This window comes from Tyto alba, unplaced genomic scaffold, assembly GCF_018691265.1.
Source record: "Tyto alba isolate M040663 unplaced genomic scaffold, T.alba_DEE_v4.0 Super-Scaffold_22, whole genome shotgun sequence".
NCBI classification, from domain to species: domain Eukaryota; kingdom Metazoa; phylum Chordata; class Aves; order Strigiformes; family Tytonidae; genus Tyto; species Tyto alba.
In genome coordinates, this window is record NW_024881296.1 from 6198435 (window position 1) to 6223579 (window position 25145).

Consider the following 25145-nt stretch of genomic DNA (forward strand, 5'->3'; position numbering starts at 1 on the left):
GGTAAAGTAAGAACTTTACACTGAAAACATACATAATTTAACCTATTTATCACTTATTTACTGTTTAGGTGAGCTAGATTTGGTTTGCTGTGTGAACTCTAATGCTAAAGCTTAAAATCTACTCCAGGGCTGCTATTGGCATGGTATTTTCAGAAATAAAAAACCCTCAGAGAAGAAAGTAAACAATATAGTTTGCACTGGTGAGAGCTATTGCTTCCAACAATATTCTCCTCAGGAGTTGCCATTTTAGAAAGTTTTTTGTTTTTAAATGTAAGATATGCAGCATAAAAGGTTGTGATTCTACAAAACAAGCACATTAACCTGGTTAATGTGTATACAGTAAGAGTATACAATAAAAAAAAAAAAAAAGGTAAAAACATGTCCAAACACATTACAGCAACGCTATTCTTTCGTTCCAGGTAGGAAGGGGATAGCTTAATATGGTTACAGAAAGAATAAAACTGTGCTTACAGCTTCTTAACCACAGACAGTTGACCAAAATGAACATAAGAACAGAGTATACAAAAGAGGCCAGTCTTGTACATAAAGGGAAAAGGACAGGAAGAAGTACATGAATCCCTATCAATCCCCTAAAATTTTTATTTAAAAGCAACCGAGTTAAGTAACAGTCCCCCAGCTCCTTTCAACTGTCACTATACTTATGGAAAGAAGTTTTGATCCAACAGCCAACACCATTTCAACCATTTTAAGTGACAGGGGACACCTTTAGCTTTACTTGTGCTATGTCCCAGCTGGTAAGTACATCCTCAGCTTTCACTTTTGTCTGTGTACCAAGAAACACAGTCTAATGACTGTGGTAAGGGCAGGGACAGCCTACCCACTACCTCATCTTTTCACAGCATTCCACAATCTGGGGTTTCAGAACCAAAAGCCTCCCCAACCCTGGCAGAAACACAACACATCCCAGTTAATAATATGCCCTTTGGACTGGTGGAGAACAACTACATCCACCATCTACTGCAGAGTACTTGCTTTTGGTAATGTTCTGAGTACTAGAAGCCAAAGCAAGTTGAGTAAGGATTAAGACAGGTAAGTTTCTTTGGAGTTCTTTGACATTATTGTAAATGCACAGTTAAGCTGCTTCAAAAATACTTACGCTCTTACCATACAAGTGAATACTCCTTGGGCGTAATTGTTATCAGTTATGTAACAAATCCAACCCTAAATATAACAGGATACTTGAGAGACTCATAACATAAAGGTCTTTGGACCCAACAGCCTTTCTAGAACTAAACCTAGGCTTTTCAAGTATAAAGCAGACTTAATTCCTTTCAATTCAGAGATGATCTAAGGCATATAGTTTTCAGGTAAGCATCCATTTGAGCCAAAAATGTCAGGACAAAGGGAATAGTTTTAAACACAATTCTAACTCCATGAAAGGTGGCATACCTCTGTGTAGCATTCTTGCTTCGCTCTTGTGCTTTAATTGCCCTCTAAATTACAGTATCAGTTAAGTTTTCTGGTTTAGTTTTTAAACATTCATTTGACAAGAAACACCTAAATAGAAAAGACTCATATACAGAAAATAATAAAGCATGTTTAACCTTGGAATTTCAATACTGAATTCTGATCAAATTAATTATTTTGCACTTTCAAGGACACATCCCATTTCTAGTTATACAAGTAACTAAGTAAAAATGTCACTACTGATTTCTATCAGTGCACATGAAATTGCCCCCCCTGAACTGGTTGAATTCAGCTACTTCCAGAAACACGAGCTTAGTGCTGCAGCTCCTCACCTGACAAAGGAAAAGCCACGGGTCTCTTACCTGATCAGTTGTCATGTCACACTAAAAATGATACACAATACTTGCGGTTCTGTCCTCCCTCTTGGACCCTCTGCAAGTCTTCTCCTCTTCTGTCTCCAGCTGAGGAATGAGAACAGGTTTCCTAATCTCTTGCCCCATGCCTCCTCCCCACAATAAAAAAAGAGGTCAGGAAAGAAAGTCTGAATTGTGTGTTTTAACACAGGAAAAAAAAAAAAAACTCAGTACCAAGGCCAAAACTTCCCTTGATGAGTTTCACAGGAAGAACAAACTACTGAAGTAGTACACTTGTTTTTTCCCTTCCATGACATCAGTCTCCTGGGAGCACTGTGGCCAGCATTACACATAGGGCACTTCCATGAAATTCAAGGGTAGAGCTCCAGCAAGACAGCCTATTAAGTTCCTAATTTTAAAGTCTAATTTTAAAATTCAAGTTCTTAATTGTACTTCATGAAAGTTTTAAGAGAAAGAAATGAGTATTTTAAATTTCATACATTCAGGATACTTTAGAATCACCCTTTGGGTTCAGTTTGTACCTCACTACGTAGGCTTCAACAGAGATCATATTTCCACAGCTGATTGCTCGGTGTGGTAGGAGGTTAGGAGAGCTCCTACTGTGGTAATTCTCCATAAGCCCGTGCCCCTGCCCTAGAATTACAACATACGCAAAAATGCACAGTTCTGTTCACATATACAATCTACCTTCATGATGCCAGTGCTACACAAAACATCAGGACCAAGGGGAAAAAAAAAAAAGTCAACAGCCATTTGACAGACTTAATAAAGTTTAATAAAAGAACTTCAAAAGCTATTTAAGAACTGTGATAAAACAGGATATGTGAACATCAATAAAAATTACCTTTTCAGCTTGACATATTAATAAACGTAAGTATGGGTCCTAACCATATGTTGAGAATCAGTCATGTCAACAGCTTGTTAGAATGTGGCAAACTAAGTAGGAAAAAAATAAACCAACCACCCCTTCACTGACAGTGCCAGTGGTTTTATAATTCAGGTCATAAACTATTGTGCAGCAAACAAACATGACAAAGCCTACCTCCGTTAAATTTGTTTATATGATAAAAAAATAAAATATTAAACTGCTTGTAGTGCAACATTCTATCAGCATACGTAAGTATACCATGCTTTGTAAATTTACTGTTACGTTATTTACAGTATATAGCAATGCTTTAAACTAGAGGCGAAAGAACAAAAACAGGTAATGGAAAATGTTTACATACAGGTATGAGTCTTAACATTGTCCACCAAATCATCAAGTTCACTTTGCAGGCTTGTGTGTCATGTGGACACTCCTGCCCCACACCACACGGGCCACCTTTCTGACAGCAGTGGTTTGCTCTGTTTGTAGATAGTGGAAAGACATTTTTAAAAACTGCATAGCCTTCAAGCTTTTCCATTTCTTCAAACACCATTTGTAAGGACAGCTGTAAAATACACAAGAACTCCATCAATTATCTACATCTGATCAATGTGAAAACTCAATTCCTGAAATCAGATCAGTAGATATTCACTCCTGTAGCGCTGTACCAAAGCCGAACTAAATTAATGCCCTTTCCAGCAGTCTCTTATTGAAGGATGATATTTTATAGGATGAAAGTAAGGGAGGAAAGCAGTTCGAGGATTCCTATCCATTATTTAAAATTCTGAGCTTTAACTGGGAGCTATACAGATACAGAACAATATATGAGAATGCAGACTTGTATGCTGCCTTATTTAACATCCTGTAAAGCTTCTGCTCAAATTGATAAAAAAATGAATACAGTAAAAGTGATGCAGTAACTATGCCTGCAGTACTTGTTTAATTTGATATCACCGTCCTCATAATAGAGAAATAAGGATTAATTATAACAAAATAATTAACTACACAGGGGGAAAGGGCTGTCCCCATGAACCACTTACATACTACAAAGAGTTAAGTAAAATCCATGGAGAGGTGTCTTAAGGACAACTGTTTGAGAAAGACTAACCACCAAGCTGTTCTTCAGATTAGGTCACGTGACTTATGTCTCTTCCCTTACCACTTTACTAGAGGGAAAGATCTGTTCCTCACTTGCTCTGAAGAGTGTCTTTGGAAGACTTTTAGGAGACTGCATCATTCGATGGGCTGCAACAGCCCTAGAAGAGCTACTTTAGGTCTGCTTAAACAACAAATACTACTATTCTCTTGTTTACATTTCTGCTCATAGCAGACAGGAATCAGAACAACGTTAAGCTGCTTTTATGTAGGAAAAAAAGTAAACAGTTGAAGTTTGAAATCCAGTATTACCTTTAATTTCAAGTCTCAGTCTTTAAACTTGGTATTTTCAGAAAAGACTATATAATAGCTTTGGACAAGATATTGCACCATATATTTTGTGAATTCTCAATTCTAGTAATATTTGTCCACAATACAACAGAAGTAATTCACCTTCTCTATAGTGCATTAGATAACTATTAGGGCTATAATGCATTCCAGGAATACAGAATTCTAAAGTGTTTTCCACAGCGTTACTCTGAGTAAGCAAAGATCTAGAAATAGTTCAGTAAGAGCACTAGTCTTGCTTTAGTGGGCAGGTGGCAGAAGAAAAATCAAAGTATAAAACAATAATCCATTCTACTGTGCATTATTTCACTAGATTCTATGTTACTTTACAGGCTAACTGTGAAAAAGCCAAGCACTTGACACAGCACATTTATGAAATATGGCAATTTACCCAACAACCTGAGATTTTTGTAACCTTACCTTCTGTGTCTAAAGTATTTGGGATTTTGTGTTTTGTTTAACACCCACATTGTTGAGCACTTTGTGCTTGTGCTCTATGTAGTGATCTCAGCTGTCTCAAAGCAACATCTCCATACTGAATACCTGAACCCATTCCTTCTGGATCCAGTTCTCCTGATGAGAAACAAAATGGTCACAAGAAGATAGATCACATGCAAATTATACATTCCAATCTAACTGACAACACTAGATAAAAAATGCATAACGATATTCTGCTCTAGTTACAGAGAGATCTATTGCAGTTCTGTTTACTTTTAGGCAATTGCAAACCTGTAACATTTTCTTCTCTAATTTCAACCATGTGCCCCTAATCATAATTGGAATAATCTCCCTGGGGAAGAGGTGGATTCCCAAACATGGGACACCTTTAAGATTCAGCTGTACACGGTGCTGGGGCATCTTGTCTAGAGCATGTTTTGCCAAGAAAGATTGGACCAAGTGGTCCGTGAGGTCCCTACCAACCTGGCATTCTATGATAATGACAAAGCGGTTTGTCTCTAAGTTAGGCTGCAACAAGAAATGTATTGGCACTAACTACTTCTAACAAATGAAACATCCAAAATGTTTTCTGCAAACACTGTTAAAAACTGCTGCTTTCAGAGACTGGCATGCAAAGAAAGTAGTACTGTAGACACCAAGCCAAACAAAAATAGATCAATCTGACAGTAGGGTTCCATAAAGCACTGCCCCCAGAGGAAATTATCTCAAGCTTCCCTACTTTTGGTATCAGTTTCTGCCTACTCCATATTCTGTGCCTTCAGAAAAACGTTCTTATGGCTGTATCGTGGACTGTCTAAGATTAGAAACATTTAGTCTAAAAAAAAAAAAAAAGAACAGAAACAAACCAAAGAATCCCTCTGAATAATTTAGTTCACTTCTTCAGATTCATTGCAGTTGACACCACTTGAGGGGTCCAGTTGATAGCTCAAGGGTAGGGCTTCCTTTCAGAAAAGCATCACTGGCCAAGCTAGAGGAACAGGCCAGCAGGAACCTCATGAAATTCCTCAACTACACATGCAGAGCTCTGCACCAGCAATGGAACAAGCCCAAGCACTGGTGCAAGCTGGGGAGCAACTAGGTAGATAGCAGCTATGGGTTAGCACTGGGACACAGTGTCCAGAGGGGCTGTGGAATCTCCGCTCCTGGAACACCTCAGGATGTGCCTCGACAAGCCCTGGGCAACTTGCTCTCCTTTTGAACCTGAACATGCTTTAAACAGGAGGCTGGACTAGAGACCTCCATAGGCTCTTTCCAGTCTCAACTTTTCCATGATTCAATGCATGTGTGTCGGCACAAAGAAAACATGAGAAAACATTTTTTCATCTAAAAATTTGTGTTTGGCACTGAAAAATAAGTGTCTGGAACAGACTTTTCGATCTGGCCAATACTTAAAACTTTGAAGAGATCGAACAGCTAGAATGTAAGAGAGGAAAACTGGAATGCAAATTAGCTGTAATGCCACCTAACACTTAGGAGCCTGTCTCTGATAGAAATCTGCCCACTTGTACTGAGAAGCTTCTGGTATATTTCTAAATCTGCAAAAGTAAAAATGGTTTCAACCAAGAGGCAGGAAGGTCATTTCTGAGAAACACAGTTGCTAGGAAACATCCCTGAAATTTTCAGTATTACTGTTTAAATTCTCTTGACTGTATTTCCTGCTGCATGAGAAGCAGAAAAGTTACGTCTGCCCTGAATACTAGGTTTTTAGTCTGCATTGCTAAAACTGATGTCAGGCTTGATGTTTGTAGGGACATAGCAACCCACAGAATGCACAGCCTACACTCAGAGCTGATACTTAAGGTAAACACCATGTAAAAACATCCATAATTCACACCACCACCCCTTTTAGATACACAGATCTGACTTGGATGTCCTTTCCTATTAAAACATATGGGAAGCAGCTATAAACTAAATGGGTTATTTTAGCACGATGAAATTCTGATTCTCTGGGGTAATTTTATTACGGAACTTTGAATGATGATAGTTACACACGTACTCTTAATTTTCAGGGGAAAAAAACACATTAAAAGAATATAAATCTCAGTTTACCTAATTCAATTTTATAGAGTATTTCTCTTGCACACTGTACAAAGGCCTCTTCAACATTTTCCCCCGTTAGTGCACTTGTTTCCAAGAACATCAGCTCTGCATTTGAGACCAGAAAAAAAATCTCAAAACAAGTCAGGAATATCTGATATAGTAATTCAAAGCATGACAGCTGGGAACAATAGATTTAAATTTTCTTAAGGAGAACTATTGTCAAATAGTATGGTCTAGAAAAGTAGCTTTTGACAGGAAAAATCACAAAAAACTTCCTCTGAAATTTATATATTAATTCTAAGAAGTTGGAATCCAAAGATAATAACCTGGGCTGTGCATACGAAATAGCACATGAAACCAAAGAACTTGATATGGTTTCACATTAGTAGAAAGTTATATGCAAAAGGACAGCCAGTAGCCACAGTTGGTATAAAACACTACTAGCAATTGATTTATAAAAAAACCCCCCAGATTTTACTGATGGCAGGACTGCAGCACAGAAGCTCAGACTGAGACTGGCTTTAGCTGCCACAGAAATGTGTCCTCACACTGGAAATTCTGAACACTACAGACCAGGTAAAGGTCCTCTGGGATCCATGCCACACACTAAACTCTGTTTCCTATGAGTAAAACTCATTGCTTCCATTTGCGGCGCACCCCATCCAACCTTGTCTATGATCTATAGAATCTGTAAGATGCTAAAAAACAGGAAATCATGCTCTCCATTTCCTTCTCAGCCCTTTGGAGGTAAGGCAAGACCTGAAGTTGTATTACATTCCTTTGGGAACATATCTCCTCATAGCAGCTATTCTTTGAGTAGCAGCTGTGACTGGAAGAATCACTGGTAAGACGACTTAAATAGTACATGCAGTTTTCACTGCAGGCACTGTCCTCTCTCTATGGCCCATGTACTGACAGAACTCTCTCTTCTGTAGATATTTTAAGGTACACTGGGCAAAGTACTCCCTAACTGCACAAAAAAAAAAATTGTTTTAAGTATTAAGCATCCTTGAATGCTACATGAAGATTTTGTACTACTTACCATTTTCTTGTGCAAACTGGGACGCTTCTAAAAAAGTAACTTCACGATCTGCATCAAGATCCTTTTTGTTTCCACATAGTATTATCACAATATTTTGACTTGCTAACATTCTAGCATCCGTCAACCAATTCGTAAGCGCATTGTAGGTTTCCCGGCTATGTAGAAAATGACATCCTTCATTAGACTATACTGATTTCTTGTGAACAGATCATTGAACTAAAACCCAGAAGGCAAATCTGTATTTGTAACACACAACAAATTCCTGCTAGCCAGGCAAGTCACCTATACATCTCAATATACCAGCTATGAACTGGGAAGAGTATCGAGTTCTTTCATGAAACTATTGAAAAGTTTTTAAAAAGCAAAATTAAATCAACCACAATATACAAATACACACAATTATAAAATACCTTGTTAATGTGAAAAGCTAAAATTCTAAGCACTAGTTTCAGCCTTTTATACATGAAATTTTGAAATGACACAATGAGTTATTGTTTAACATGGAATTCAACTGATACTTGAGTTCAGGTAAGATTTTAAGAACTTACTACTTCTGTGAAAGTTCAGGCACTCAATTCTACACTTGTGCCAAGACCAAAAAAGACTTTCAAGACTGCTCAGAGGAGAACAGTCCACTCAGGACAAAAAAAAAAAAGGCAACAAATCTAGCAAACATCATTAACCAACATAAAACTTATCTGACAATTATCAGTCAGTGGCGGCCAGGAAAAGTGTGGAAATGTGTACGGTAAGGTATTCTCTTGGCTGCCTATAATACTCAAATGTTAAAAGATGCAGAGATGAACAGAATTTTGGGCTACAGTTATGGAATGTGTAGGTAGAGCTAGCTTCTCCAGAAGATGACCTGTTATATCAGCATACTAATACATAGTTTCCACAAATAGGGGTGAACCACCTTGATTAAAAGTGGCTAAGTCTGCTTTTAGTTGCTATTGCACGGCTTCCTGGGCCAGTGGTTGCATGTAGCCCACCACAATCAAAACAGCTACTGGTAGGCCAATTCCCTTGTGTCTAACCCTTTTGAGACTGTTTACATTTATGACACTCACAGTATCTCATGTAAGCAAGTTCTAAAACTTAAATATGCACAAAACCAGAAGTACTTTTTACACTTATTTTCCTTTCTTCCTGCCCATTCTCCATTAGAGGATTAGGTACTTGGGGAGGAATCATTATGCATTAATTGTATCTGATTGTCTATAAGCAAAAAACCCCAACTGTCTATAAGGAAAAGAGTTGCTAGCTTTCTTACCTGGTTATATCATAGACAAGCAAAGCACCTGCAGCTCCTCTATAGTAATTTTTTGTTACAGAACTGAAATAAAATTACAGATGCACATTTCTGTATCATCATCATTGTTTCAATATAATGGCTAATATAATGCAATCTCTGTTATGAGACAGAATTCTACTTTACGTATTTAAAATAAAATTTATATTTTAGATATTATCAGCTGTGCAGCAGCAGACTATTTACAACTAGACTTTTGACAAAGCACTTTCACTAAATATAGCTGTCCAAGGATTCTCAAAGTCCTTTATGACCTGTGTGCTGCTGAAGCTACACAGCATCATACTGTATGGCCTGATATAGAACTAGAAGCTGATGGTGGTATCTCTGGCACAAAAAAAGCATAATTAACTTATGTTTGAACTCTCAGCATTGAGGAAAGATTGAGCAAAGTTGTTTTAATTGAACAATTTAACACTCCTTAAGTTGAAGAGAAGGAGGCAATGAAAGCAAAGCAAAGCATCCTTCAAAAGGTAGAGGGAGAAGAAGAAACCTGATCAGCACACAGAGGTGTGACAAGCCTTAAGAACAAAAGAATTGGATAGATTATAAAAATCAATATGAAGAAAAAAAAACAAAAACAAAAACAAAAACAAGAACAACCTGCAAATCTGTGAATACTCTGAACTTGAAAGAGCAGAATTTGCACAAGTCTCTGAAAGTACAATTTCCAAACTCCTCAGAATCCCAGGATATCTGGCCAACACACTGAAGAGATCTCATTAATAGAGACTACACAGCACTGCCCAGCTTTGCCTACTCTTCTATTAGACAAGTCCTTTGGATACATCTGTGACTAGGCAAATCTACAGATTACTTGGATTGCTGCCTATTACTCAGGTTCTACCACCACACTCACCTTTGTTAACCACTGTCCCTGCCTCTAAAACCAGAGAAACTTCCCACACAAACCCCACCTCCCAAAGATATGAAAAACTGATGTCCCGTGTGATGGTGAATGTACTCAGGAATACATGAGATCTTTACTGAGTTTCACCTATGCCTCTGATATGACACAATTAAAAGACAACATTAAAAGTGGTTTTAATCTGACAAGTGCATTGCTTTTTCCTTAAGAAACTTAAGAAATTTCAGTCTTTCTGGAAGCGTATTTAGCCAAGTGAACCTGACAACTGATTTCTTTCCCTCTAATAAAATACTATGAAATTGTTCTCATGCAGATTGAGCAATTTACAATTTATTCCAATCAACAGAAGATCTTCTAAAGACAAAGTTAAGCACACGTGGTTAGTTAAAAAACTATTCTGAGTTTGCCTAGTGAACAAAATTTTAACCACATACATATTCTACTCGTGTACATTAACTATCACAGAAAATACCTAATGAAAGGGCAGAACCTCAGGTCCTGCAAGGCAGCACTGCTTTACTGGAATCAATGGATCTATGTTGTTATGTCCAAGTCGGAAGATCTGGCCCAGTTAATAACATGAAGGCAGACAAACACTTCTGCTGACCAAGAAATTTACAAGCAGAGAGAAATAATACCCAACACCCACACCAACAATTTAATAACAAACAGTAAAATGACTGAAAACAGTACCTGAATCTTTCTTGTCCTGCTGTATCCCATATCTGCAATTTTACATATTTACCACCAACATTTATGATCTTTGAACCAAATTCCACTCCTATAGTAACATTTGAGACGTCTTTGACTACAAAAAAAAGAAAAAAACCCCAGACTTATTTAGAAAATAGAGTGAATAATTATTTTTTACATAAACCAATTTAGGTATAATCAAAACACATCAGTGTTCAAATTACAAACTACTTCCTGAACCATCAAATTCAGTGACACTCAGAAGTCTATTGCCACTGTGCAGAAATAAACATTCTTACAATTTTTGAACAGGTTATTCAATTCAAAATTACTGCTAGAAAGGCCTGCCTTAATCTAATCATTCCCTGTTCACATTAATAAATGGCGAGATAACTTTTGTACACTTTTTTTCCCAACTGTGTTTTCTAATACTTTGATGCAATTTAAAATTAAAATTCACAGAAAAGCAGAACACAAAAAGACACAGTCCTGCCCATAAATAAGCAAGAGCTACTTCTTCTTTAAAGGTTGAAGTTAAGATATTTGCTCTATGTACACTGTTGATATCACAGATTCTCAGCAATATACAACTGCCCATACGGGAAGCAAGGCCACAGTTCAAGTTCAATCACAGGATCATGCCATGTTCCTCAGTGATTACACACTATTATCCTTAGGAGATAACGCAAATTACCATTTGGTTGAGAAAAATAGTAGTTATCTTAGTTTTACAAAGGTTTCTAAATGCATATTATTTTTGTTTAATCATGATGCTAAATGCACCACCCAATAGGAAATTTTCTTTTATATCATCTATTAATCTCTAAATAATATCTACAATGGAGTCTCTACCAGTGTTTATTATAGAACACAGTCCTTAACAAAGAACATGGATTGTCTATGTTGAAAGACTACAGGGTTTCTAAATCTACTCAAACTGATACAGGGCCAAGATAGGAACAGGGGATGTAAGGGTTAACATGAGAATAGCAAGAAGGGGATAATAGCAAGAAGGGGATAACAAAAGAAAATAGTTCAAGGGAAATAGTTTAGATAACGGTTAACAGTTCTGCTTAGTGAACAGACAGTTTGTAAAACACGGTGAGCTCTCTAGGCTTTATCAGTATTAAGCCGGTTGGAACTAGACCCGCGGTTTGGACAACAGCCAGTAAGAAACTGAGTCTGCGCAAAACCTGGGGTCACAGAGCGGACAGGAGGAAGAGGAGCTTGACTTCATCCCCAAAGACCCCCACGACCACCACCAGAAGACACTGCGCAGACTCAACTAGGAGGAGATTATGGAAATGCTAATTATAATACGAAGCGGGGATAGGTGTTGCATATGTATAGGCGTATTGCGAAATATTATGAATATGTAATCATTTGCTCTATAAATCTTAGGTAACAGCACCATACGTGGGGTACACAATAGGAGGAGTTATCCCCTGTGTACCTCAGCGCTGAATAAACATACCTACCTTACAATCTATCAGATTGTGGAGTCTATTTCCGCACGTCAGTTTTGGCGAGCCAGGCAGGAGACTCTCTGCTCGACTACGGGATCGAGTGCGGGGCGGACTCTCCCAGGCGCGCCCCGAGCACTTTCCTCGGAGGAGCCTCCGCTACCAGCCGCTCACCGTGGGGGGCAGACAAGGACTTCCTGAAGCCGCGGACCAAACGGTATGTTTAAGGATAGGAGCCTGTAAGTCGTACGCGTGGCTGGGGCAGCTGGTAAATCGCACAGAGACGTCTGGCGTGCAGCTAAGCCGGGTAGGTGCACCGAAAAGGCGCGAATTCGTGCGGGTTAGGGGAGTCTAGGGGGCAATTATACCTTGCCACAGACCGATAGAGCGGTCGCTGGCTCCAATCGGGGACCTGTTGGCCAAGAGGGCGGCCACAGGCAAGAGTGATTGAAAAGGCCTTTGTTCTGTTGTGTTTTTTGTTTTTTTTTTTTTTTTTTTTTTTACTCCTGATGAAAGTGTTGTAAGTGTGTGGACGTCCGTGAGATTGTGAGATCGTGAGTGAATGCTGTGTGGTGATTGTGTTAAGTGTGAGCGTTTGGAGTGAGTGTTTTACAAAAACAAGATGGGTAATACTCAGGGAGGGATATTAAAAAAAGAGCCCTCTCGGCTGTATACTCGCCCATTGGCGGGATATTGCAGGGAGCGGAGGTACGGAAAGCAGAAAGACTCTTGTAAAATATTGCAATCAGTGGTGGCCGCTGTATAAGCTGGAGGATGGTGCTAAATGGCCGCTTAATGGAACACTGGACTATAACACTTTGTTACAACTTATGTTGTTTTTTAAGGAGAGAAGGAAAATGGGATGAGGTATCATATGCAGATATGTTTTTCACTTTGCGAAACCACCCAGAGTGGCAAAGGGACTGTGGGTTAGTACCCCCACAGGACCCTATGGTGCTCGCACTTGAACGAGAAAGTAAGGAAAGTAGGGGTAAGCTAAAGAGGTGTTGCTCATCATGTAGTATTGGACAGAGATGTACAAAGGTGGATAAGGTGGAAAACTTCAGAAGCTGCGCCCTACGGAAAGTGGGAAGGCTTCAATGAATGTAAAAATAGCAAATGTAACAGAGGACTGACGGGGACCTGGGGGATCTACCCTGGTGGATCCACTGGTTAAACTTAAGCTGGGGAGAGAACAAGAAGAAGTAGAACTTTTGGTAGACACAGGAGCAACGTACTCTGTTTTGAATCAAGCTTTAATACCACTGGGGGACGACTCTGTTATGGTAAAGGGAGCGACCGGCCAATCTGAAAAGGCGTATTTTTGTAAACCTTTAGAGTATAAATTGGGAAAGCAATGGGGAATTCATAAATTCCTTTATATGCCTAACTCCCCAAAAGCTCTCCTGGGGAGGGAGTTGCTGGAACAACTGGAAGCAAAAATTGTCTTTGAAAAAAGGGGAAGTCACCTTGGAGGTAAAAGATCAGCAGTACATTCAAGTGCTGAGTCTCACTCTAACTAGTTCTTCGTCAGGAGGAGAAATTAGTGAGGAAATTTTAGACCAAGTATATCCGGGAGTTTGGGCTACCGATGTACCTGGAAGGGCGAAAAACGCTCTACCGATTGAGATCAAGATTAAGGAAGGTCAATGACCGGTGAGAATTAAACAGTATCCTTTAAAAAGGGAGGATAGGGAAGGAATCCGACCGGTAATAGAAAAATTTTTGCAATTAGGGTTACTAGAAGAGTGTGAGTCTGAGTTCAATACCCCTATACTGCCCGTTCGGAAACCTGATGGGTCGTATAGGGTGGTTCAGGACTTACGGGCTGTGAATAAAATAGTTGAAGATCTCCACCCAGTGGTAGCAAACCCATATACCCTGTTAACTGTATTAACACCAGAGTTGATTTGGTTTACTGTCTTAGATTTGAAGGACGCCTTCTTTTGCCTTCCTCTCCATAAAGCCAGCCAAAAGTTGTTTGCATTTGAGTGGGAAAATCCTAAAACTGGTCGAAAGACCCAACTCACCTGGACGGTGTTGCCACAAGGGTTCAAGAATAGCCCTACTCTTTTTGGCAACCAGCTTGCAAAGGACTTGGAATCCTGGGAAGCCCCATCCGAGAAAGGAAAATTATTGCAGTACGTGGACGACATTTTGATCGCTACTGAGACAGAAGAGGACTGTGCAACGTGGACGGTGAGCTTGTTAAATTTTTTGGGACTACGGGGGTATCGAGTCTCTAAGAAGAAAGCCCAGGTGATACAACGTAAAGTAAACTACCTGGGCTATGAGATCACTGCAGGGCAAAGAACTTTGGGACAGTCCCGTAAGGAGGCCATATGTCAAACCCCGAAACCTCAGACAGTAAAAGAATTAAGAACCTTCTTGGGAATGACGGGGTGGTGCAGGCTATGGATCTATAATTATGGACTGCTTGTTAAGCCCCTGTATGCGCTAACAAACACCGAACAGACGCACCTCGAATGGGATGAGGAGGCTGAGCGAGCCTTCGATTCACTGAAGAAGGCTTTGATGTCGGCCCCGGCTCTAGGACTTCCAGATGTGAGTAAACCGTTTCTTCTCTTTTTTTCATGAGAAGCAGGGCATTGCCCTGGGAATACTGGCACAAGACCTAGGTCCATATCGACGAGCTGTCGCCTACCTCTCTAAACAACTAGATGCGACTGCAAAAGGGTGGCCTGGGTGTCTGCGAGTGGTGGCTGCCCTGATACTGAACATACAGGAAGCTCGGAAGTTCACTCTGGGCCAGAAAATGACTGTCTATGTGTCCCATACAGTGTCGGCAGTCCTGGAAGCAAAGGGAGGGCATTGGCTCTCCCCACAAAGATTTCTGAGATACCAAGCTGCACTAGTAAAACAAGATGATGTACAGATAATAGTCACTAATATTATCAACCCAGCTTCTTTCCTCAGTGGTAACATGGGAGAACCAGTGCACCATGACTGCTTGGAAACAATTGAGGCGACATACTCAAGTCGCCCTGACCTAAAAGAAAGCCCCATGAAGGATGAAGAGAGCTGGTTCACGGATGGAAGCAGTTACGTCCTGAACGGTAATCGACATGCGGGGTATGCCGTTACCACCAGTCAAAAGGTAATAGAATCAGGACCTCTGCCTGCAAATACGTCTGCGCAAAAGGCAGAAATAATTGCTTTAACCCGAGCCCTGGAACTAGCTAAGGGTAAGATCATAAACATATACACGGACTCCAAGTATGCTTTTGGAGTTGTGCATGCACATGGAGCAATCTGGAAAGAAAGGGGACTATTGAACTCCCAAGGGAAAAACATTAAACATGCGGAAGAAATTTTGAAGCTATTGGAAGCTGTTCAACTTCCTGAGAAGGTGGCAATTATGCATATTAAAGCACACCAAAAGGTGAGCTCTGAATTGGAAAAAGGAAACGAGCTGGCGGATAGGGAGGCAAAACGGGCTGCCAAAATAGAGATAAAGACTGAAGGAGCACTTATTCCCGATAGGCAAATTTCCCTGGAAAGTAAACCAGAATATACCAGGGAGGATCAGAAACTTATTGCAGATCTGGAAGGGACATATAACAAGGAAGGGTGGGCTTATACCCCACAGGGGAAGTTAATTATCCCCTCTCGTTTACTATGGCATTTCACACGAGAGGAGCATAGAAAGAGACACTGGGGAGCAGAAGCTTTGTATAGTCATTTGATAAAAGAGATTGTAGCCAGAAATTTGTATACCACGGTAAGGCAGGTGACTCGACAATGCGACATCTGCCTCCGGACTAATCCCAAAAACGCCCCCAAACTAGAAATGGGTCAGATTGGGAAGGGCAACGGGCCTGGGCAACAATGGCAAGTAGATTTTACAGAATTACCAAGAAAAGGGGGGTATCGATATTTGTTGGTACTGACTGATACCTTTTCAGGCTGGCCAGAAGCATTCCCTACTAGAACCGCTAAGGCTCGGGAAGTAACTAAAGTACTGATACAAGAAATAATACCACGATTTGGGGTTCCGGCAATCATATCCTCAGATAGAGGACCACACTTTGTCTCAAAAGTAGTACAACAAATTAGCCACCATTTGGGTATAGATTGGCAGCTTCACACCCCGTACCGCCCTCAGTCAAGCGGTCAAGTGGAAAAGATGAACCACTTAATCAAACAGCAAATTGTAAAATTGGGGCAAGAAGCAAACCTGACATGGCCTCAGTCCTTGCCCTTGGCCCTTTTACGCATACGGACAAGGCCAAGGGCAAGGGAAGGGCTGAGCCCCTTTGAAATTTTATATGGACAACCATACGGGGTACAAAAAGGAATATCCACACAAATTGGAGATGAAATTATGAGCTCCTACATGGTGGCGTTAGGGAAGCAACTCAATAAGATCAGAAAACATGTAATTGGTATTCGAGGTAGAGGGTTGGATGGACCCGTACATGATATACAACCTGGGGACTATGTATATGTTAAGTCTTTTACAGAAAAAAAAAACCTTGGAGCCACGGTGGGAAGGGCCATTCCAGGTGCTGCTCACGACGTTCACAGCCATCAAGATTAAGGAATACTCGGCCTGGATACATCACACCCGAGTGAAGAAAGCCCATAAATCTCCATGGAAAGTTACCCAAGTTCGACCAGGAAGATTACGCTTCTCACGATAAGTCTGATAATCATTTTTCCTTTAATGTATAGTCAAAGGTTCAGTGAATGGCCATGGTCCCAGGCCCACATTGGGTATACTGGAAGTATGGGGATAGGCAGCACACACACGACTCTAAATTTGGCTACTACAGTTATACAGGGGATAAATGTAAACTCAAAAGAATCACACCTATCAAGGAGTACAACAATTGCAGGGAACATTGGGACAAGAAATTAAAACAGGATGCAGAGCAATTAATGAGTCTACTCACTGGGCAGCAAAACAGATCACAGTAAGAACACGTATGGAAACTGGGGAACCGGGCGCCCTTTTAGCAAACCAAGTCTGTGATACAACAAAATCAGATTGTTGGTATAACTCTACTCTTAACCAATCAATTTCCGTAGTATGTCTCTGGGTCAAGTGGCAGCCGATATTGGGATTATCCTTCAGATTTCATATAATAATAAACAACGCAACAACAACACCAACAACTGAGAAGACAACCAGCACAACAACAACAGCGCCAGACACAACTCAAACAACTCAACCCCAAACAAAACCAGGGCCTAAGATTTATGAAGTTGGCCCATATATGATTAGGAATGTGGGCCAACAACAATTATTATTTAACCCAGATTGGTCTCCTAAGCGTGTTGAATTGATAATACAGACTAATATCTCCGAAATCCAACCAGCCTGTCTTCCTTTCGTAGAAACATCTTTTAAGGGCTGGACGAGATGGACACAAAAACAAATGCACCTTGGAAGCAGAACAAAAAGAGATTTAACTGGAGTATTAGGAACGGGGTTGGGAGTCTTGAATAGAATCGATTCAGAAGTATTAATGAACAAGTTGGCCACTGCAACAAGTGATTTAACAAGGCTAAAGCAGCCTCTGCAGTCATCTTTGTTGGCATTGGGAACTAGTCAATGGCAAGTCTCAAAAATATTGCCAATATGGGAAAAGAATGAGGACCAAGATCACAGACTAATACTAGATGCACTTAATATGGCCCAGAATAATGTGTCTTTAGCTTTTAGTTGTATACAGGCACAGTTATGGCTGCAGGCAACCGCTGCCTTGATCATAAGGGAAGGGAATGAAGGAATTTTTCCAGTTGAAATCCGAAAGGCTGTTTGGGACGAAGCTACCAATTTTGAAAGAAGATTCCAATCTTGGTGGACTATGGTGAATTTTACCTATGACTCCACTACTAATATGGCTACTGCCTTTGTGCTCACCATACGTAATGCCACAGTTTATGTAATCCATTCCATCATCGCATTAGGGTTGAATCATGAGGATACAGTGCTCTATCCTTCAGAGCATAGAGCATGGGCCCGGAAGGAGAATGAGAAATGGCAGACTGTAAACGTGGAATCTTGTATTACTCGAGAACAACAGGGGTTCATCTGTGAAAGTAATACAATTGACACCAGAGACATATGCCTTGACACTGAGCAAAGTATCTGTCACTTCGAAATTCACCCAGATAATAGTAAGAAAACTGTGATTATATATGCTGGTCAAGGCTGTATATGTTTAAGAACCGCTTGTGTATTCGTAGAGATAGATCCTGACAATGTAACTTTGTTTACTGGGAATCATTCTAATTTCTGTATTTGTAACTTTGTTAAGATTACTGGGTGTGACTTTGTATATTAGGCACCAGTGGTTTCCCACCAGTTGATAAAATCTAAAATCATAAATTATCTCGAATTATCACCTACACCTATTGGAATGAACCTTACATTAGTAAGGCAATTGATTAAACATCAAGATTTGTTAGGGATCTTGAGAGAAATTCAGAGAAACGGAGAGAAAACTTTAGTTACTATACACCATGATACAAAAGAAATAAACAGGGTTTTGCAAAGAACAAAACAAGATGCAAGTCACAACTGGTGGGATACTCTTTTCGGCTGGTCGCCTTCTGCAACAGGGATTCTTAACATTATAATACACCCCATTGTGATTCTACTAGGTAGTTTAGGAATTTTATTAGTACTAACCATCATTTTGTATTTATGGGTCTGGAGAATGTTTAAAAGAATAACAGCGATGCATGAGGCTTTATATTATTTGGGGGATTGCTGAAGTAAAAGAATTTACTCAGTATAATAAGAAAAGGGGGGATTGATACAGGGCCAAGATAGGAACAGGGGATGTAAGGGTTAACATGAGAATAGCAAGAAGGGGGATAATAGCAAGAAGGGGATAACAAAAGAAAATAGTTCAAGGGAAATAGTTTAGATAACGGTTAACAGTTCTGCTTAGTGAACAGACAGTTTGTAAAACACGGTGAGCTCTCTAGGCTTTATCAGTATTAAGCCGGTTGGAACTAGACCCGCGGTTTGGACAACAGCCAGTAAGAAACTGAGTCTGCGCAAAACCTGGGGTCACAGAGCGGACAGGAGGAAGAGGAGCTTGACTTCATCCCCAAAGACCCCCACGACCACCACCAGAAGACACTGCGCAGACTCAACTAGGAGGAGATTATGGAAATGCTAATTATAATACGAAGCGGGGATAGGTGTTGCATATGTATAGGCGTATTGCGAAATATTATGAATATGTAATCATTTGCTCTATAAATCTTAGGTAACAGCACCATACGTGGGGTACACAATAGGAGGAGTTATCCCCTGTGTACCTCAGCGCTGAATAAACATACCTACTTTACAATCTATCAGATTGTGGAGTCTATTTCCGCACGTCAAAACAATTCAACTTTTCTTTCATCTGCTCAGTATTTTTTTCTAAAAGATCCGAGTCTCTACTGTATGTCTAGGGAAGCTTGTAGCTGCAAGATGTAATTCTCACAAAAAAAATAGTCTATTTTCATCAATATCCTGCTATATTTGAGAGCAATGGAGAATACTGCTCAATATCATGCTTGTGCTTAGAGGCAAACACAGTGAGCAATAAAGACTTATAGCATGGTTCTGAACATAATTCTCAGTCAAAATCCTCATACAGACAAGTAGGAGAATTACAGGAACTTCCATACAAATGTAAGAAACTATGAACTAAGGGTATTGTTTATTGAAATTTATGTTAAGCTCAATGTAAAGGTTAGGCGGCAAAAGACAAAAAAACTGCTTATGCAAATAGCTGCCAGACACCGCTTGTGTGAGACAAGATAACCTGTGAGACAAGATGACCGCGTGAGACAAGATAACCGCAATTGCTTACACAAACCAGATACTTGTGCAAGCAGAAGGGGTACTGATCAAAGACAACCACGAATGTAAAAATGTATAAAAAGGAACTGTTTGAACTGATCAGTACGGCAGTTGGCGGAGCGCAGACTCCCCTGTCGTCCAGCGCTGTCTTTGCTCATATTCTACTTGCTATAATTAATAAAATTATAATTGGATTATGGAAAAAAAAAAAAAAAAAAAAAAAAAAAAAAAAAAAAAAAAAAAAAAAGGTGGCTGGGGAATAGGAGCTAGCCATACAAAGCCTCCAGGTAGACTTAACAGAGCTACCTTAAATACAAAGGTGGAAGTATTTGTTGGTATTAGTGGCTCACTTAACTCATTGGGTGGAAGCAATCCCTACACCAAGGGCAATGGCAAGCATGGTATCCAAGGTGTTACTGGAAAACATTATCCCCAGATATGGATTAATAGAAAGAATAGACTTGGGCGGAGGAACACATTTAATTTTAAAAATTATATACAACAGCTATCTGAAGCCTTAGGGATCGAATGGGCATGGCACACCCCATGGCATCCTCGGAGTTCTGGAAGAGGAGAAAGAATGAATCAAACTTCAAAACAAACCTTGACTAAGTTAATGATTGAGACTCAGATGTCTTGGATTAAATGCCTGCCGTTGGCCTTATTAAGGATCAATACTCAGCCACGAACAGACCTGGGTATTTCTCCCTATGAAATGATGTTTGGATTACTATGTATGAGTAATGACAGGGATATTGTCATCCCTGAAGTAGGAGATCAGTATGTAAGAAAGTATGTAATAAGAATTGGTAACACTTTAATGAAACATTGGTAACACTTTAATGAAACTGAGAAAGAAAGGACTTCTGCCTCAAATATCACCATTGGCTTTTAATATCCACAATGTAAAACCAGGTGATTGGGTATTGATAAAAGTGTGGAAAGATTAATCATTAACTCCCGAGTGGGAAGGTCCATTTCAGGTGCTGCTGACCACCGAGACAGCGATCCGAACAAAAGAAAAGGGGTGGACTCTTGCCTCCTGAGGAAAAGGACCGGTGGAAAAGCCTCAGGAGTGGACTGTGGTACCATCAACTGACCAACTACAAGTCACCCTCAAAGGACTAAGTAAATTCATCAGGAGGGGATTGAATGACTCTTAACCAGTGGTTTGACTGGGTTTTTGACTGGGTTCAGAGGTAACACTGTGAAAATTTACTTATTCATTTACTTACTTGCTGTATAAGGAAACAAAAACAAAAAAACAGACAAAACCAAACAAAAAAAACTGTCAGGGAAAAGCTGGCGTTTACCGAGCATTAACTGACAGACATGTGAGATTATGAGCATTTTGGAGTCAATTAGGCATTGCTAGAAAATCAACCTAATTGAGTAATACCTTGTCTCGAGTGTATGCATGGATGTCATGAAGCGTGGGTTTTGTGTGAATGTGAAATGTGTTACCGGATGTGGTATTTCTTGCAGATGGAGAAAATTGTCTTATAACTGTATAGGGAAGGGGCATGAACTGTAACCTTGATTTACGGGGAAAAAGAGGTTAGTCCCCAGAATTTGTGATGTCCCTGAGAGTTGATGGGAGGACACTATCGGAAAGTGCCAAAATTTTGCTTTGCTTAGAAACAAAGGAAGTGGCTACAAAGGAGCTGCACTTGAATTGACTAACTCTTAACACACGGATTTGTTAAACAGTAGAGGGCAAGACCGGGTTAACCTCTGTGCTCGCCACCAAGAAGACCTTTTTCTCAGCTGTGGGCTGCAACCCCATAGGCATGAGAGGTGGGAGTATATGTTATACCGGACCTCTGCTAATCATCCTGGTATGGTTTGCTTTAATAGTGGCAAATTTGTGCAGCAAGTGCTTTACTGTTATGTCCAACATCAAAGTGGCTTTGCTTTCCCAAAGACAGAAGGGTGGATGGAGATATTTTAGTGGGAAGAAGAGAACCCAAGTAAAAGATGTGACAGAAGTAAAACAGTCAGTACCAAAACCGCCGAAAAGACCTATAACAGAATTTTCAACATGGTTAACCAAAGGAGATGGTGGTTTACATAAGCAGATACAACTACATGCGTACTTGAAAGAGGAACATTTACAAGGGCAAAAGATATGTAGTAAAAAGGCAAACAAAGTGAGGGCTACCAACATCAAGGCTGCACAATAAATTGCTGCCCATGCATAAGCACGCTCCATTGTTTTCGCGGTATCGGAGGTACAAGAGTGAGAGCGCGAGTGGCGAACCTGCCTGGTCTGTAGGGATCAGGAGTCAGGGTCCACATACGCAGCAGGAAAATGGATTTCCACGCCCCCAGTCCAAAGCGCATGTGTTGCTGGAGGGTCTCGAAAGTTCGGCTATACCCGGATGGCAAAAACAACTGCCAGGCCCGCCCAGATCTAGGCAGCACAGGCATTCTGGGTGGAAGAGAAACTTCCGCTCATTGCGCACTTGGACCTTCCTCGGTCAAGCCGCTAGCCTGGGGCTGGACTATCCCACTAATCTTACTGATCCCGCTGGATTGCAATCTTGGGAAGATGGGAGTAGGGGACGATCCCGTGTGCGCCGCCCTGCTGTTAGGATTTTTCATTATATTGGTGGTGACTGTCGTTGCCATCGCGGTATGCGAGGGAATGTCTCGTGGCTGGTGTCGGAGATCACCTCCTCCCCCCAATCCTCCAAGATCACGAAGACAACTAAGACGCCCTCGAAACCGTGATGAGGTGATGGAAACAGACTTATAGTTCAAAGAAGAAAATGTTATTGATCAGAGGAGTTACCACGCGGCGTGTGACTGTTGTTCTTGGACTCTATCTTTCTGTCGCTATCGCCCCGTGAGTAAGGGTAACAAGACATCGAAGGACAACATCCAAAGGACAGTGCTCATATCTTTAGTTCTTACTTTTTCTCTTTCTGATTGTGTCGCGTGGGACTTTGCTGGATTGTTATACAGTTAATTATTTCAGGTTCTTGTTTGCTAATAAATTGTTGATTATTGTTTACAGAGTGTCTGATAGTACGGTTGACTGTGCAGTTCGGCACACAGCTCGAATTTGCTTAACACCAACAGGTGAAACAGTAGTAGCAAATTGCATGTTGGTCACAACTTGTTGGATTAACTGAACAAAGCAAGGAATAAATAACACACGGCAAAAACATTAAGGCGACAACTGCACATAGCAGATAGAATAAGAGCTGTTTTACCTATGGTGCTCTGAAAACACCCTCAATGTTAGACTCAGAATGGTGGGATGATCTATTAGGAGCTTCCTGGTGGAAAAGATTGTTGTGAATGCGTTATGCCACGTGAAAACTATGATTGTAATTGTAAGGTATTATCTTGAGAGTGTTATGATAAATGTTGGAATTGTGGAAAAAGGTTTGTTTGCAGTGACGAAAATGAAAGTAGCATCTAATAAACAATAATAGGATAAAAGAAAAAGGGGGGATTGTAAGAAACTATGAACTAAGGGTATTGTTTATTGAAATTTATGTTAAGCTCAATGTAAAGGTTAGGCGGCAAAAGACAAAAAAACTGCTTATGCAAATAGCTGCCAGACACCGCTTGTGTGAGACAAGATAACCTGTGAGACAAGATGACCGCGTGAGATAAGATAACAGCAATTGCTTACACAAACCAGATACTTGTGCAAGCAGAAGGGGTACTGATCAAAGACAACCACGGATGTAAAAATGTATAAAAAGGAACTGTTTGAACTGATCAGTGCGGCAGTTGGCGGAGCGCAGACTCCCCTGCCGTCCAGCGCTGTCTTTGCTCATATTCTACTTGCTATAATTAATAAAATTATAATTGGATTATGATCCATTGTGGTCTCAATTTATAACACAAAGAATAGATGTTCATGTAGGCAGAGCCTTCATCTGTAGCACAAAGCAATGAAGAAATCTCACTGTGCTCATATACTTACATTCCTTTTCAATAAATTGGTGTAGCAAACAGGTTTTTCCAGTTCCCGCGTTTCCTATGACCAAAAACTTAAACAGGAAATCTGAATATTGCAAGACGGAAAAAAAAAAAAGCTAGATTTTAGTATGCACTCACATTTTTGTCACAAGACCAAGTACACAAGCCGCTATTCTCTAGTAGCTGTTACATCAAAAAGAAGGGACTAGATGACAAAATCTTCCTCACGCCGCCGCCGCCTTCCTCCACAGCGGACCGCCCGCCGCCCCGCTCCTCAAGAGGCGACTGCTCGGCCCCGGGCCCGCTCCCCAGGAGGGGAGGAGGAAGAGGAGGGTCCCCCCACCCCGCCCGCCCCCAGTTCCTACCGTAGGTCTCGGACATGACAGTCTGCGGTATTTCGGGAGCGGGGAAGCGCGCACGCACAACATTATACCCCTGCCGCCCCCGCCCCCGCCCCCGCCCCCGCCCCCGCCCCCGCCCCCGCCCCCGCCCCCGCCTCTCCTGCCGCCTCTCCTGCCCGGGGTCGGTGCTACCCGGCGAAGCCGGGCGGGCAGGCTGGGAGGGAAGCGGAGAATCCATCGGAGCCTCCAGCGCCCCGGCCCGCCTCGGCGCCGCCAGCAACTGCCGCCAGCAACTGCCACTGCCGCCAGCAACTGCCGCGGCTGCGCACGCGCGCCCAGCCCGCCTCGCCCGGCGGCGGCGGCGGCGGCGGCAGGAAGAGAGAGAGTGTATGTATGGGGGGGGGGGGGGGGGGGGGGGCCGCGAGCGCCGCCTGCCTGACACCCCCCCCACTTCCCCGTGAGGGGCAGGGGCGGCCCCACGGGTCGCGTCCGCGTTCACAAAAAACATCTCCCTCTTCGGGGCGCGCTCAGTGCTGTTGCGGTGCCTGCGTTTGGAAGCGGATGGTGTTCGTATGATTTAGAAGTTCCCCTCCGCTCCTCCTGGAAAATGTAGCAGCTGGGCAGGCTGCGGCGGGGAGCGGAGCGCTCCTGTCTGGCTGCCCCTAGGGAGGAATAGTCCCTGAGTCCCTTCTGGTACATTCTATTTGTCGCAAATCTGAGCCGATTCCAGCTTTTTCATACTGTTTTTCAAATTTCTCAGCGATTTCAAGCATTTTTTTCTCTGGTGCAGAACCCCCCTGTGACAGTTCCCCCTGAAAACTGTATCCTGCTGTCCAGCTGTAGTCCTAAAATATCTACCCCAGATTTTTTGAAATACCATCCGTTGCCTTGCCCCACAACAGCCAGCATTTCAGCCAAAGCATTTGAGCCTTTTTGCTGCAAATCTCTCTGAGGGATATGGTATATATAAGCTAACAGGGATTTTTTTTTTTTTTTTTCCAGTGCTCTACACTTCACCATTGCTTTTCATACCTCCAGGATAAA

General features: G+C 41.3%; 1 protein-coding gene across 3 annotated transcripts; it reads right to left on the reverse strand.

Moving 5' to 3' along the window:
• Positions 1-63: 63 nt before the first annotated feature.
• LOC122153714 (ras-related protein Rab-4A) lies at positions 64-24211 on the reverse strand. Of its 3 annotated transcripts, XM_042795888.1 has the most exons (8): positions 24126-24211; positions 23765-23845; positions 10525-10639; positions 8925-8987; positions 7652-7806; positions 6619-6714; positions 4531-4683; positions 64-3232 (listed from the first exon to the last, which is right to left on the reverse strand). In XM_042795888.1, exons 1-7 carry the CDS (start codon positions 24139-24141, stop codon positions 4568-4570), a joined length of 642 nt encoding a protein of 213 aa, XP_042651822.1. In that variant the 5' UTR covers positions 24142-24211; the 3' UTR covers positions 64-3232; positions 4531-4567. The 3 variants fall into 3 exon arrangements, with proteins under 3 accessions (XP_042651822.1, XP_042651823.1, XP_042651824.1); XM_042795889.1 differs by lacking the exon at positions 8925-8987; XM_042795890.1 differs by lacking the exon at positions 23765-23845 and having other exon boundaries at positions 24126-24165.
• Positions 24212-25145: the final 934 nt, after the last annotated feature.

Coding starts and splice junctions, on each gene's coding strand:
- LOC122153714 (XM_042795888.1), bottom strand. Junction 10,640..23,764: donor CCAATTTATTGAAAAGGAAT/GTAAGTATATGA, acceptor TTTTTTTTGTAG/TCAAAGACGTCTCAAATGTT. Junction 4,684..6,618: donor ACTCTATAAAATTGAATTAG/GTAAACTGAGAT, acceptor GTTTCTCATCAG/GAGAACTGGATCCAGAAGGA.